The sequence below is a fragment of the Canis lupus genome, chromosome 5, assembly GCF_003254725.2.
Source record: "Canis lupus dingo isolate Sandy chromosome 5, ASM325472v2, whole genome shotgun sequence".
NCBI classification, from domain to species: domain Eukaryota; kingdom Metazoa; phylum Chordata; class Mammalia; order Carnivora; family Canidae; genus Canis; species Canis lupus.
Window position 1 is genome coordinate 70,903,412 of NC_064247.1, and position 14,515 is coordinate 70,917,926.

The window sequence follows — 14,515 nt, forward strand, 5'->3', positions numbered from 1 at the left end:
CCAGGTTGTGGGATATAACATACAAATGTGCATATTTTAGGTAAAGAAAATGACACCTAAAAAAGTGTCCAGAAAAGTACTTTGTTCTAATATCCCAGAGAAATGTTATACAATAGTTTTTCCAGGCTTTCTAATTAGTACCGTGGGTTCTGTATAAAAAGCATTAATGGCTATCTTCCCAAGTGCCTCTTAATCACAGTGCTATAAAAGACCTCTAATGCTTTTATACAGCAGAAATACTCACAATGGGGGGGGGACCCTAGAAAGCAGACGGGCTTTCGAATCCGTTGTGAGCCGGGTCCAGGCTCTGCCGCAGGCCACCTGGCTGCACCTCCAGGTGCTCAAAAGTGCGAGGCCCAAAGCAGGGGAGGAGTGGGCAGCCCTGCACGGCCTCCCACCAGCAAGGGAGCGACGCTACTTGCCTTCGGGGTCCCAAGGGCAGGGAGCGCGACGCCGTGCCGCCGGCCTCCCGCAGGCGCTGGGCTTCCGACCACGCGCTCGGCTGCGCCCTCTCGCCCGACGGCAACGGCGGGACCTGAGGAGAAGCCGCCCAGGGGCCGTCGCCTTCTAGCGCCAGAGTCCGCGGGGCATCCGGCCCGCGCTCGGCCTCACCCCTTCCCGCAACGGCGGGCGCAGGCGGGCGCAGGCCCTCCCCCGCAGGCGGCGGGCGCGCAGCTGCGCAGGGCCTGCCGGGAGCACGTGCCCACAGCCTCCCGCCCCGCGCGCCCTAGCTTTGTTACGAGAGGCGGGGTCTGGGTCACTTCCGCCCCCGCCCCGCGGGCCCCGCCCCCGCCCCGCAGGCCCCGCCCCCAGCGCGTCCGTAACCCAAGGCAACCGTCGCCCTCGCCCGCCCGCGGGACTCGGCTGCCGGGGGCCTTCCATCCCGTGGGCCCCACAGGAGGGTGTGAGCGGCCGCGGCCGCTCCCCCGCCCCCAGGGCAAAGCCCCAGACTCCGCAGGCGGCAGAGCGAGAGGCCCTGCCCGGTTCGGAGCTGCCTCTGAGGAAGGGAGGCAAAGCGGAGAGGTAGTTAGAGGCGCGGGGGGGCGGGGGGGAATGGGTGGGGCAGTGGGAGGAGCTGGCGGGGCGGGGCCTGCGGGGCGGGGCCAAGGCGGAGGGGGCGGGGCTTGCGGGCGAGCACAGCGCTTGAGAGGACGGTGGGCATCTCTGGGGCCCGGCAGGGACTGCTGGATGAAGAGGACGAGGAGGGATCTTGGAAGAAGGGAAGGAGCCTCAGGGAAGGGGAGGGGCTGGTCTAGGAGAGGGAAGAGCGCCGTGTGGAACACCTGGGCTTTAGGAGCAACAGGTGGAGTGCGTGCTTGAGGACTTGGGCTTTCCTGCAGACTTGGCAGCTGTGTGACAGCTGAGAAGACACGCGTTGCTTTACTGCTTTATTCCCGAAGGGCTGGAGACAGGCCTGCAGTAAAAACAGGTCTGACCTGGAGGGATGGTTGCATAAGCCACGCCCCTAGAGTTCCTTCTTTGGGTCGCCAAAGCTGCTGTGCTGTGTGGGCAGGTAATCGGCATAAGGCACGGATAATGAACTTGGAGAGATACAATTTATATTCCTGAAAATGGGAACAAACTGTGCAAGTTGAGCGGCGCATGTGCTTGACTTTGAGGCAAAGATTCAACTCCCTGTGGAGTTGTGTCCAAAACTGTAAATTAGATCGAAGTCTTCATATCATTTTCCTTTAGAAACTATATTAACAGGGATCAGCATGCCCAAGACAATCTTCAGGACTTAACTACTTCATATGCCTGAAGCGTGGCTCTGCATGAAGAAACTTCCACCATCATTAACAGTGTTTCTATTCATGGATTTTTCTTCATTCAACACACGTTAAAGATCCTCAGAAACATCCATTCAGAATTCCAGTTGAGATTGCCAGAAACCCATCTTTCCCTGGCTGATTTTTTTTTAAGATTTTATTTATTTATTCATGAGAGCCAGAGAGAGCCAGAGACATAGCAGAAGGAGAAGCAGGCTCCCTGCAGGGAGCCCGATGCAGGACTCAATCCCCAGAGCCTGGGCTCATGCCCTGAGCCAAAGGTAGATAGATGCTCAACGGCTGAGCCACCCAAGCGTCCTTCCCTGGCAGGAATTCTGACATGGATTCAAAATTCCTTTAAACCTGAAACTCCAAGACGCCTGGGTGGCTCAGCGGTTGAGCATCTGCCTTTGGCTCAGGGTGTGATCCCATGGTCCCAGGATCGAGTCCCATATCAGGCTTCCTGCATGGAGCTTGCTTCTCCCTCTGCCTATGTCTCTGCCTGCCTCTGTGTGTCTTTCATGAATAAATAAATAAAATCTTAAAAAAAAAAAAACCCTGAAACTTCCAGGAAGATGGGGGTGGGTGTAGGGCACGGTGTAGGGTCAGGGAGGTGGCAAGGAGTTTTGAGGGATCATAGCTTGCTTTTGATTTAAATGTCCTGGGCTTTTGACCTCTCCTGGTCCATCAGCATTCCTCCCACCTCCATTAACCTAAACCTGGGAATGTGTCAACCAGGTGTAGGAATCTAGAGTATGCCATTGGAATCTGACTTTTTATATAAGCAATGGCAAATAGGTGGCATGTGTGCTAGCACTCTTTATTCTCTGCAGACATCATTAATCAAACCACAACTTTTTCCTGCAGTGGGCAAGTCTTAACATCCTTCCCTGTCTCTCTTAACATCCTTCTCTCTCTCTCTCTCTTTTTAAAGATTGTATTTATTTATTCATGACAAACACATAGAGAGAGGTGGAGACATAGGCAGAAGGAGAAGCAGGCTGAGAGGAGCCTGATGCAGGACTTGATCCCAGGACCCCAGGATCATGACCTGAGCCAAAGACAGACACTCAACCACTGAGCTACCCAGGTGACCCTTAACATCCTTCTCAACACAATACCCTAGTTGTGTTGGGACTGATTTGAACTGACAATTGGCAACCTATTCTTCATCCCTATTTTGGACAGTAAATATTTTAAGAATTAATAGACATCAATGTAAATATAAATTCATTTAACTCTTGGTAAGAGTCCTTTTTAAAAAAAAATTTACTTAAATCGACAGATCAAGAATCCTGTAGATGAGATTTATATGCATAGGCCAGATAATTGTATAATGAGGTGAGTTTGCAGCCAGTTGGTAATTAGTAAATGCCCCAGTACAAGGCATATCCACATGGCATTGTCCTTTACCCTCTCCTCACCAACATTTTATCAGCGACAGATGATGTTACAGGAGGTATGCCCATCAAATGCAAATCTTAAAGTGGGAATGAATGGCCAAACTGTGGGGTGTCAGAGTCAGATTGGCAAGTATCTAAGCAGGTTGGAATGATAGTCCAAAACTAAGAGAGTCCAAAACTAACTAATTTTAGAAGGATCTGATCCATTCAGAGGTCTATATCTAGTGCAAAAGAAGAAAAAACAATTTTAAAGAAAATTAACAGCATGGATATGGAATGAAGAAGACAGGGATTATTAACCATTCATGTGGGAAAAAATATAGAATTTATAGTTGACCTCCATCTCAGTGTTCATCAAGATTGGGATATAGCTTTAAAAAAATGTAACAACCTTTGTTCAATTAATAGCTGTAGATTTCAGATCAAAGGGAGTCAGACTTAAAAGACATTTCTAGATGACCACATTTGAAATATTACCCCCATTTCCAGTTACTATATTTGACCGGGAAGTTGTGCATTCTTAAGATGAGGGAATTTGAGATTCTCTTCTGAAGTAATCATAACTGTCTTCAATTATTTTCAGGATTATCATATGTTGTTTTTTGGGGGAACACCAGGAATTGAGGAGCATAAGTTTCAGGATTGCAGATGTTTTTGAGAACATTCTAATCTTCAGAGCTATCGCTGGAGTGAAAAAGGATGCTTGTAAAGTAATGAGCTCTCGATCATATGATTGTAAAACTCCATGGAAATCAAGAAGTGGAATAGTATGACCCATTGATTTACTTCAAATCTGTAAACTAGGCATAATTTACCTTCAGAAAATATGACTATCGGGATCCCTGGGTGGCGCAGCGGTTTGGCGCCTGCCTTTGGCCCAGGGCGTGATCCTGGAGACCCGGGATCGAATCCCACATCGGGCTCCCGGTGCATGGAGCCTGCTTCTCCCTCTGCCTGTGTCTCTGCGCCTCTCTCTCTCTCTGTGACTATCATAAATAAATAAAAATTAAAAAAAAAAGTTCAGAAAATATGACTATCACATCCATGCAGATTTTTGCATTTCAACATAAAAGTAAGAATGCATACAATTTGTAAGAAATCACATATCCACTCTTTTAGTTGATCTTAATAGCTTTTTGTATACTTGTATTTGTCATCTCTTACATGAGTTGGAAGACAAGAATGGGCAATAGAATTTGAAGGCATGATTATTGGAGAAAAATTTAAAATTAAGACAGTTTTCCAATAACTGAATTCTTTTTTTTCTAATTAGGAAAAGACCACCAACATTCTATTTTTGTAGTGGAACATCTTATCCAGCTTGAACAGTATTCCAGAGAAGCACCTCACAATCTGGTATGCAGTAATCTGGCTATTTGACTAAGAATACTGTGTTTACTGATTTCAGAGATGATTCTTAGTTTTTGGTCATAAGGAGTCAATATGTTCCCATGATCCTCCATTAAATGAATAAAATACTTATAAAACACAATATTTATAACATGTAAAGTGCCCATAAAAATGCCTGGTGCACAGTAAAAGCTGTCATGCAGCTCTTACTTCTATTATTTAATGTTATCATTACCTGGGTTTCTTTCGACACTTTGGAATATAATGAGATTGGAACTTACTCTGGTACCCTCACTGGGTCCAACTTCTATTGACTCCAAAATAGGGGCTTCCTATTGGAAGGATAGTGGATGGGTATTGGATACCTGCCTCTTTGGCCTCCACTGTCTGTCTCAATATAGAGTTAATATTATCTTCCTCTCAGATTTCATATATTCTCATGACATGTGAGAAGTCATTGAAGTTGCTGGAGATGGTTAACCTGACAGAGAGAAGAGTACGTGGAACCTTTTCATAGGGCCATTGGAGAGCTGAGGCAACAGGCAATCTTTGAATCAATGATTCTTCAACCTTTTGCAGTGACAGACAGCTTTGTACCTCTGATGCAAGCCCTTTTCCTGAAAAAATGCTTGAGCATTTTCCAAGGTGTCCTAGATCTCCTGAAATGAAATCCATGCATGGTTGGGAGGGCTTCCCATCACAGAGCTTAGCTCTGGAGGGCAAAGGAGGACAACAAGGGTGGAGAATATTGAGGGGGCAGGAATACCTGTGTTGGGGTCAGTATAAGAAAGATCTTCCTGATAGCTCTGCAGGATTGTGCAATCACGTTAAGGTGGTTTTAAAAGTAATGATGGCCAGACTTTGTCCAGACCAATAAGAATCAGAATCTCTGTGGGTAGGGTGTACAGCCAAGTTGGAGAACCAGTAAATCAGAAAGTTTGCTATTGGAACAGGCTAAGTAATGAGCGCTTTGCCAGCAGAGATACTTCAAGTGCAGAACTTTTTTCTTAATGATTTGAACATTCTAACTATACTTAATCTCTCCTAAACTGTATCTGTTTCTTTGCTATACTGACCTCAAGTGCACATTTATTTTATTATTTAAATAAACGACTTTCCTTTTGATTCTCTACCTTTTTCCTTTTGAACTGTACACTTGTTAAGTCTTTGGGCTCTTGTGGGACAAATGTATTTGTAATTCAGGAAAGTGCATGACTGAGTTGGGAGCTTCTTTGGCCTGAGCAGTGACTGAAGTGAAATTTCATAAGATGAAGGGATCAGGCTGGTTTGCACAATCTGGTCCTTAATCATGTTTCTGTTAATAAACAGAATAGCACTCGTGGTTTTTAGTCACTTCTAATACCATTTTTTTCCTTTCAGATTTCATTTATTTCCTCTGATGTCATATTGGAAAAGATTAGGATGTACAAAGATATGTGACCTTCCATAGGTAAATGGAACTTTATTAACATCAAAATGCCACTTTAAGCGTATGTGAAAAAGCCAAAATGGTAATTAAACAGATGTGGTTATAAGAAGTTACAGATCTTTACCTCAACAGAAAATTTAAAAAGTGGGTTTCTAGTAGGGATCATGTTAGGGTAAGAGAACACAAAGTATGTGGTCCCCAGGGGGTGTCATTATAAGCCAGGAATCCTGAAGAAGGCACTGGCTGTTCCTTAGCATACAGCTGGACCATTGGAGGTCACTGCCTAGGCCCTGGGATTCATCTCTGCAGCTTGCATGGTGCTCAGGGGGAGCCTCTGTGTGTAGGAAGGTACTAAAATCATGCCCATCTTATAGATAAGCAAACAGACTTGGACATGTAACTTGCCCAAGGTCGTACAACTAGTAATGGGATTGGAACCTCGGCTGTTTAGCAACCAAGTCTGTGCTCCTAATCAGGATGAGAACTTTCCATAGGTGGTTTAGTTGGTTAAGCATCTGAGTCTTGATTTTAGCACAGGTCTTGATCTCAGGGTCCTGAATTCAAGACCCACGCTGGAGCTCCATGCTGGGTGTGGAGCCTACTTTAAAAAAAAAAAAAAAAAAGGATGACAACTTTCCTAACTCTTTGACTGATTATAAAGGCCAAGCCCCATTTTTCAGCCTGGGAAAATATCATTAATGATAGACAATATCACCCCCATCATCACTGCGACTGCTACCATTACCACCACATACGGGACTAGTATGCTAAGGCTGCCATGATGTAGTACCATAGACACTGGACAGCTGAAACCACAGAAATGTACTGCCTCACACTTCTGGAAACTGGAAGTCCAAAATCAAGGTGTGGGCAAAGTTGGTTTCTTCTGAGGGACATGAGGGAAGGATCTGCTCTAGGCCTCTCTCTGTGGCTTGCATTCTTCTCCCTGTGTCTTTTCACATGGCCTCCCTTTCTGCGTGTCTGTGTCCAGATTTCCCCTTTCATAAGGATCCAGTCGTCCAAGGTGGGTAGGATTAGCAGAGTGACCTAGCCTAGACCACATGCTCTCCAGCCTTGGCTGGTATCTGGAGTTGCCAGGAAGAGAAAGAACAGAAAGTGGCCAGGTCACCCATGCTGACCACAGTTCCCGTGGCGTTAGCACAGTAGCATCTGGCCTTTCTTTGGAGTGGAGGGCAGGGGGGCTCAAACCTGCATTCCCTGCTGCACTTTACCCCATCACGAGGGATAGAGCATCCGCTAACATCTTCTTATCCTCTCTTCTTCAGTCCCAACTTCAGTCCTTAATTAGATCCATTAGTCTTTCCAATTAGCTGTATTTTTTATAATATCAATGGCTGGCAATGGCTGATTTTGTAATATTCTTCCAGTCTATTCTGGAATGTGTCTTGATGTTATTTTACCTGGGTTATTGATTTGTTTTTTAAAGAAATGAATATTATTATAACTAAGTCCAGCCCGCATTTCATGCTATAGGAAGAAGATGTTAAAAACCCTTGGCCACAATCACAGTAATGGATCTCTGTCAGAAGAAGGAGACTGAATTAGAAATCAGTGAAAATAATGAAATTCAAAGCCCAGAAGAAACGGAATTAACGTATACTTGCTCAGATGAAAGAAGTGAAAAGAATCATGTTTGTTGTCTTCTCAATATCAGTGACATTACGCTTGAACAAGATGAAAAAGCCAACGAGTTTGTCATCAGAACTGGATGGGAAGAAGCCGTGAGTATTTCCTCGACTGACCTCAGTCACGCATCTGTGTTTTGGTTCAAGCTTTTCCTTTTGCCAAAAAGAGTTATTACAAAAAAAAAAAAAAAAAAAGGCATTGAAATCTAGGAACCTTAGGAATAGAAATGAGATATAAATAATGATAACAGTACCTTTTATTGGGTATTTGTGGCCATTTGGTGTTGGCAAGCTCAAATGCTTCACATATATCCATTCATTTAACCTCTCAATAGCCCTACGAGGCAGGTATTATGAACAGCCTCACTTTTCAAGCAAGGAAAATGAAGCATCCAAAAGGTGAAACAGTGTGCCAAAGATCACCCAGCCAAAGGCCAAGGCAGGGCTTAAATCCAGCTCTTCTGGACTCTAGAACCCAAGCTCCTTAACTGCTGTGCTAAGCTCCCCAAGAAACCTGAGATTGCTGTCCTAGTGGTTCCACTCAGAACACCATGGGTTTATTCTTAAACTCTTCCTAGAATTAATAATGGAATCCTAAATTTAGAACTATAAGGAGATTTGATCGAATTCACTGATTCTCAGGTGATGCTTGTCAATGTCACACAACTGGGGGCTCGGGGAAGGGGATGCTACTGGCATCTATTGAGGGTGAGGGGAAGGGGAAGCTAGTGGCATCTATTGGATAGAGTCCAGGAGTGCTGCTCCAAATCCCACAGTGCCCAGGACGGCCCCCACCACAAGGAATGAGCCAGCCCTGTCTTAGTTTGGGGCTGCTATAACAGAATACCATAGACTGGGGGCATATAAAAGACATTTATTGCTCACAGTCCAGAGAGTGGACATTTGAGATCAAGGTGCCGGCATGGTTGGGTTCTGGTGGCGGAACCTCTTCCTGTTTTGTGCTCACATGGCCCTCATTGGTACAAGTAGATCCCTTGTACCCTCTTCCTCTTATAAGGGCACTAATTGCATTTTGAGGACCCCACTCTCTTGACTTCATCAACCCTAATTACCCCCAAAGATCCCACCTCCAAATACTACTTCGGGGATTCAGGCTTCAACATGGAATTTGGGGGGATGCAGTCATGCAATCCATAACATGCCCTAAATGTCAGTAGTGCTGATGTTGAGGAACCCTGATCTAATTGGTTTATTTTATAAATATGGAAACTGAGGCCAACACTTGGCAGAGCAACTCCCCCAAGTCTACTTGACAGTTGAAAGAGTTGTGTCTTGAGGACCCTTGTCTTGTACTCTCTGTTGTACCACCCCCACCCCACTACCTTGTGTGCACGCAAGCTCGTGCCAGCTAAGTTAGGATTATAAACAGTTCTATTTGACTATATAAAACTTTCCAAGTTTAGAAGGTTCAGTTTACTACTGAAAGTAATGACTTTCAAGTGTATATATCCAAGGGCTGTTGGAAAAGAATTTTCTTTTAATTGGAAGAAATGCCACATGTGCCCCATGCTTAAAGCATGTTTGCTGTTCACAGTGGAGGATGATCACACCGTGCCATCTCCTCCTGCCTGCTGCCTGTTGCTCTTCACTTTCTCTGCCAACCAGTCCCCCACCCCGTGTCTCAGGTGGCCTTGTCTCAGGATGGGTGTCAGGGGCCTCTCTTCCACCAAAGCTAGCTTCCTGCACTGGCTTGTGGCCCTTTGATACTTCCTGTGCTGGTGTCAGGGACCTATGGGCCAGTATGTATATGAGGACAGAGAACACTTTCCTGGCAGCAATTAGTGAGAATTTCCTATGTTTGCAGAGCCAAGGGACCTCACAGGATGGGTTTCCTCAGGGCCATACATGTTTGACTCAGACCAACCCAACCAACATGTAGCTTACCTGTGACAGCCTACCTGTGAGAATCAAAAAATCCAGGTATCATTGATCTCTGGACTTGGATCCCCTGTCAGGCCACCTGAACACCTTGGAGATATAGATCTTCTGTAGCAGCCTCAACCCAAGGCTCACCTGGGGTGTTATTAAAACCATCTGCCCAAGTCCATCCTGTGAGTATTGGCATAGGTTGGGGGGGGGGGCTCAAGAATCTGGATTTTTAAGCAGCAGTGCAGTTGACTCTTAAGGTCAAACAAGCAGAGAACATTTTCTGAATCAACAGGTGCACCTGTTTAATAGATTAAATGGGACATCTGTAAAAAGATTAAAGTTCCAGAATTTAGGTTTCTCTCAAATATCCAGCTGAGTCAAAGTTGGTGTGCTCAATAAGCATCGCCAGAAGATGAATCTCCTTGTCTGGCTGGAGGAGGACGGGATGTGCAGGGGTATAGGACTTGTCTCATTCCAGCTGAAGCCACCTTCCATAGAGAGGCCAGTTAGCCTGAGGATCTGTTAGCTAACGTGCTGGGACCCTTCTTTGCAAAAGCTGGAAATTCACCTGGGAACTCAGGGTCAAGAGCAGTGAGGTCTGAAGCAAGGAATGTGGTCCTCTTGAAGACCCAGCACCAACTCCGCAGCACATGAAGGGACAGGGTTCCAAGACAGAAGCTGGTGGAGGATGCTGGGAGAGGTGTCTTTTGGCTATCTCGAGTGTAGCACAGGGCAGCGACCTTACAGCTCCCACATATCATTGCCATCTAAGAATTGGGACCTAACTATACAAAAGAAAATAGGAGTTTTTTGTTGGAATAGATTCAAGGTGTCTACTTGAATACCTTGAATTCCAAGGAATTTGGAATAAGAAAGACCAGATTCAGATTCAGTACTTACAGGCCGATAACCTCAGGGAGGGCTCCTTCCTCTAGCTCCAAGTTCCGGCCCTAAAGGATGTATGAGGAGGGCAGGAATGCCTAATTCAGCGTCAGGCACTTACTAGACTTTCTGAAAAAGGGATGCCAAACACGATTTTTTAACTGGAGGAATCTGGGGAGCTGAGCATGTGCAGTGAGAGGGTGCAGAGATCAGGAGCGAATGATAGTAAAGGGATGTTTTTGTGCAAGACAACCAGCGGCTGGCCTCCGGTGGTGGCCCGGGAGACACTGCGTTCCTCACAGCCTCTCTTTGTCCCCTGTGTGAAAACACACAGACCTGAATGTGCCAGAACCTGCCGTGGGCTGTAATGATGTTTTTGTTTGTTTGAAGATTTTATTTATTTATGAGAGACAGAGATAGGCAGAGGGAGAAGCAGGCTCCCTGTGGGAACCCCGATGCAGGACTCAATCCCAGGACTCCTGGGATCATTCTCTGAACTGAAGGCAGACACTCAACCACTGAGCCACCGAGGTGCCCCTGTAATAATGTTTTGAACGACAGTTTCCACCTCTGTCATCTGGGCGTCAGAATACCTGAATTAAAGTGCTGTGGTGAGGGTTAAATGAATGAATGCCAATAGATCCTTAGCTCAGTGTCTGGAAGATAGTAATAACATGGGAACTATATTTGCTTTTTTTTTTTTTTTTTTTAAACATATAAGGACCAGATTTAGCAAATGAAGACACAGGATGCCTGGTTAAATTTGAATTTTGGTAAATAGTACCTAGTATGTCCAGTGTTGAGTATATCTCAAATGTGGTCCTGTATTTTTATCTGGCAACTCTATTTAATGGTGAATCTGTTGCAAGCTCAGCCAGGAGACTCTAGGCGTGTACAGGTGGAGAGTGGCGCAGGGGTTCTGGGATACACTGACTCCAGGACCTGCCTCTGCTCATCCTCTCTCCCTCCAGCCCGTCCAACACAGCAGTGTCCCAGGGTCTGATAACAGAGCCTGGTGGTCTAAGAGAACCTGGTAGGGAGGCAAGTACAAACAGTTCTGATTTTATATTAAGAGTTCTGACTTTAATGTGCATCTGAAAACATATAGAGCCAGCACATCAAGATGGCCATTTACAGATATTTTTGCTTAGTATTTTAATATGAAATCCAATTGCTAGTATTTCAGATTAAAAAGCACTATTACAAATGCTATTACTTACTATGAGGCTAAAATAGTATTAAAATTAACAACAGCCAAAAAAAAAAAAAAAAAAAAGGTGAGTCAGTTTTAAGGAAAATACCAGTTCCCAGAGGGTGGCCCCCAATGGGGATGTGGTCACCCCTGGAGCAGCTGGACTGTAAGCAGCTCAGCCGGGAGTAACATGCTACTTTATTTGCAGGTTCAAGGCTGGGGAAGGACTTTTCCAACTGCCTGCATCTGGCCCAGGAAGAAGCCTAAAAAGGCGAGGGTGGGAGAAGTTGCCAGCGGCTGCTTACTCTGTGGCAGCCTCTCCCAAGGGAGCACTGAGGCCAGGCCTCAGGCCGGGAAATTGGGGTCAGGGGTTCCTGCTGAGGTAGGTCCAGAGAAGGATCAAGGAAGCCCCTCCCAGACTCAAGGGACCCCTCAGGGTCCCACTGCTGCCTCCAGGGAGATTAGCAAGATCTGCTTTCCCACCTACAGTCAGGGAGAGAAAAAAAGTCTGCAAATAAAGGAATTTGTTTGGTGCAAGGAAGACTGGGCCACCACTGAGACTATTAGGGGCAAGGACCCCAGAAGTGCCAGCAGAGGTCCCTCCATCTCAGACTCCTTGACTTCCAGGGCTCTTTTAGTTCTGCCTCCCCTGAAGGCTTCACCCCCAAACGGCTTGGATGTTCTGGGTAAGAAGAGTAAGAACTTTTTCTTGCAGCCGGAAGAGAAGGTGCTGGGTGTGGAAAAGGATGAGTGTGTGGCTTGTACATATGGATTGAAAACAGTTGACGGGAAAGGTGAAAAGAGACCCGTTGAGCTGGCCAAGCACCCCAAGGTCAATGACACACTGCCTTTCCCTCCCCGGGTGGCCCCAACACCCCTGCTGGCCAATGTGGAGCCGTGCTGTCTGCAGTGGTCCCTCCTGCCTGAGAGAAACCTGCTGTGCCCTCCCAATCCCAGCAACGTGCATTATCTCACCACCGTGCAGCTTTTGCAGAAACAGGGAATGCAAAACTACAAAGCCAAATTCAGAGCCAGGGAGCCAAGACCTCCCATCAACACTCAAAAGCGCATTCTCACGGAGGCCAAGCAGGAAAACAGGCTCCAAATGTTGGAGACCAAAGTGTTCCCGAGAACGCTCTTGCCATCCCTCACAGTGAGCAGAGTTGTTATTCCGGTCTCCACTCACAGACTGCTCTGAGCTGCCGCAATAGAACTCCCTGGGAATAAGTACTGTTTGAATTCTTTCATCCTCTCCCGGTCTCTCCCCCTCCATCCCATCCTGCTCTCTTCTCTTCCCTTCTGCGGTGCTCTTCCCGGCCACTGGCCCTCCCCTAGTCCTTTTTCTTTTTTTGCTGTAGAACCAGAGGAAATGGAACCTCACTGTATGGGTTTCAATTCATTCTCAAAACCCCCATGTTTATGTGTCACCTGCTTCTGTTGCTTAGCCATTTACAAAATGCAAACTGGTAATGCCAGTCTCAGCCTGTGCCTGCCTTATCTCTCTACTCCCCCTGGAAGCCAAGCGGATGGTGGGGACTCTGAAGGACCTCCCTCAGTGATGCCCATGTCAGCCTGGAGCCAACCGGCTGGGGTTCTTTCCACCCCACCCCCGTGCCGTAAGCCAAGTGGAAGGGCTTGTTTAGACCAAATTGTTTCCTGATCTTGTGAACCAGGCAGTTATCTATCATATATAGTTATCTATCCTGCTTCATTTTCTCTTGCAACAAAGATCTGAAACATTGCTTTAATAGATAACCCCAGCCTGTGTCCAAATAAACATCCTTGTGTCTGAGGTGTCATATCCTTATATCCACGGATATACCGCATCCACTACATGCTGCACATCCCAGGGTTTCCTATACTTAGGTCATAGCCTCATGCTAGTCTCCATGTCTGGAAAAGTTTTAGCCGCAGCTCCATAAAGTCCATCTTGGGAAGCAGGTTAAGAATAACTATTTGGAAAAAAAAATGTCACTGTGATTATGACTGTCACCCCTCATGCTTCCTCCAGTCTGACCTTGTGTCTAATTTTTGGGAACTCTCAATCCCAGACAGACACTTACAGAATAGGGAATACTTTCTCCCTTCTTCCCTCATTTTACCCCAATGCATATTTCCTAACGTTGTATATAAATTAAACATTTGTAAATGAGTTATATTTTAAGTGCTAAGTGACAATGCTATGTAGAGAAATGCTCTGAAAAACCATTTTGTAGTATGAATAACCATTTAGCCGCTCTGTAATTACATAGTTTGCATTTGCTTAAGATAGGTTGTACTTGATCTCTGGACTTCCTGTCCCCTAAATTATGGGTAGACAGACGTAGGACTGTGTTTGTAAACATCTGCTTTCCACAATTGGTCTTTGTAATGTCTCTTAGTTTTTTTTTTTTAATTGTTTTGTGATTTGTTTTTACAAAACACTAGAAATGCAGAAATGAATATAGTACAATGGTCATTAAAAGGTGTACTTTGCCTATTGAGGTCGGACACTTCTTTTTTATAGTCTAAAAGCAATTTTTAGGTTCTGCCCACCTCTTATTCTCTGAATGAAGAAACCATCTAGGTTCTGCCCCCAAGAAGCTGTTGCTCTCCCGCTGCGTCAGGACCGTGAAGTGTGAGACCTGGTGTTGTGTGAGGACCCAGCTCTGGCAGCCTGCCCTCCTGCGTCAGTGGTTCTTCAAGCTTCATCTCAGAAACAGCAAGATGATGTCTAAGCTCAGTATGGAACATAGGCGGGAGTGTCGCTGGGAGGGAAGCATGTCTACCAGCGTGAGCAAGGGACAGAGCCCACCTACTTAGCTTCGGGGTGCTTACATTTTGAGATCTGGAGTCAGTCGGAAAACATTGATCTAAGTTAGAATATTTTTGTAAGAAAAACCCTTTTGTTGTGATAAGGGTCATAAATTCTACAGATTTTGAGGGTAATGATTTAGAATTAAGAGGAGGGCTGG

The 14,515-nt window shown here is 45.8% G+C and overlaps 1 protein-coding gene across 4 annotated transcripts; it reads left to right on the forward strand.

Moving 5' to 3' along the window:
• The first annotated feature begins 846 nt into the window (after positions 1–846).
• On the forward strand, positions 847–14,044 carry C5H16orf46 (chromosome 5 C16orf46 homolog). 4 transcript variants are annotated; one of them, XM_025426949.3, is made up of 5 exons: positions 847–1,023; positions 4,446–4,528; positions 5,903–5,972; positions 7,446–7,693; positions 11,770–14,044. In XM_025426949.3, exons 4-5 carry the CDS (start codon positions 7,484–7,486, stop codon positions 12,757–12,759), a joined length of 1,200 nt encoding a protein of 399 aa, XP_025282734.1. In that variant the 5' UTR covers positions 847–1,023; positions 4,446–4,528; positions 5,903–5,972; positions 7,446–7,483; the 3' UTR covers positions 12,760–14,044. The 4 variants fall into 4 exon arrangements, with proteins under 4 accessions (XP_025282734.1, XP_025282735.1, XP_025282737.1 ...); XM_025426950.3 differs by lacking the exon at positions 847–1,023 and adding an exon at positions 1,229–1,513; XM_025426952.3 differs by lacking the exon at positions 847–1,023 and adding an exon at positions 1,229–1,429.
• Positions 14,045–14,515: the final 471 nt, after the last annotated feature.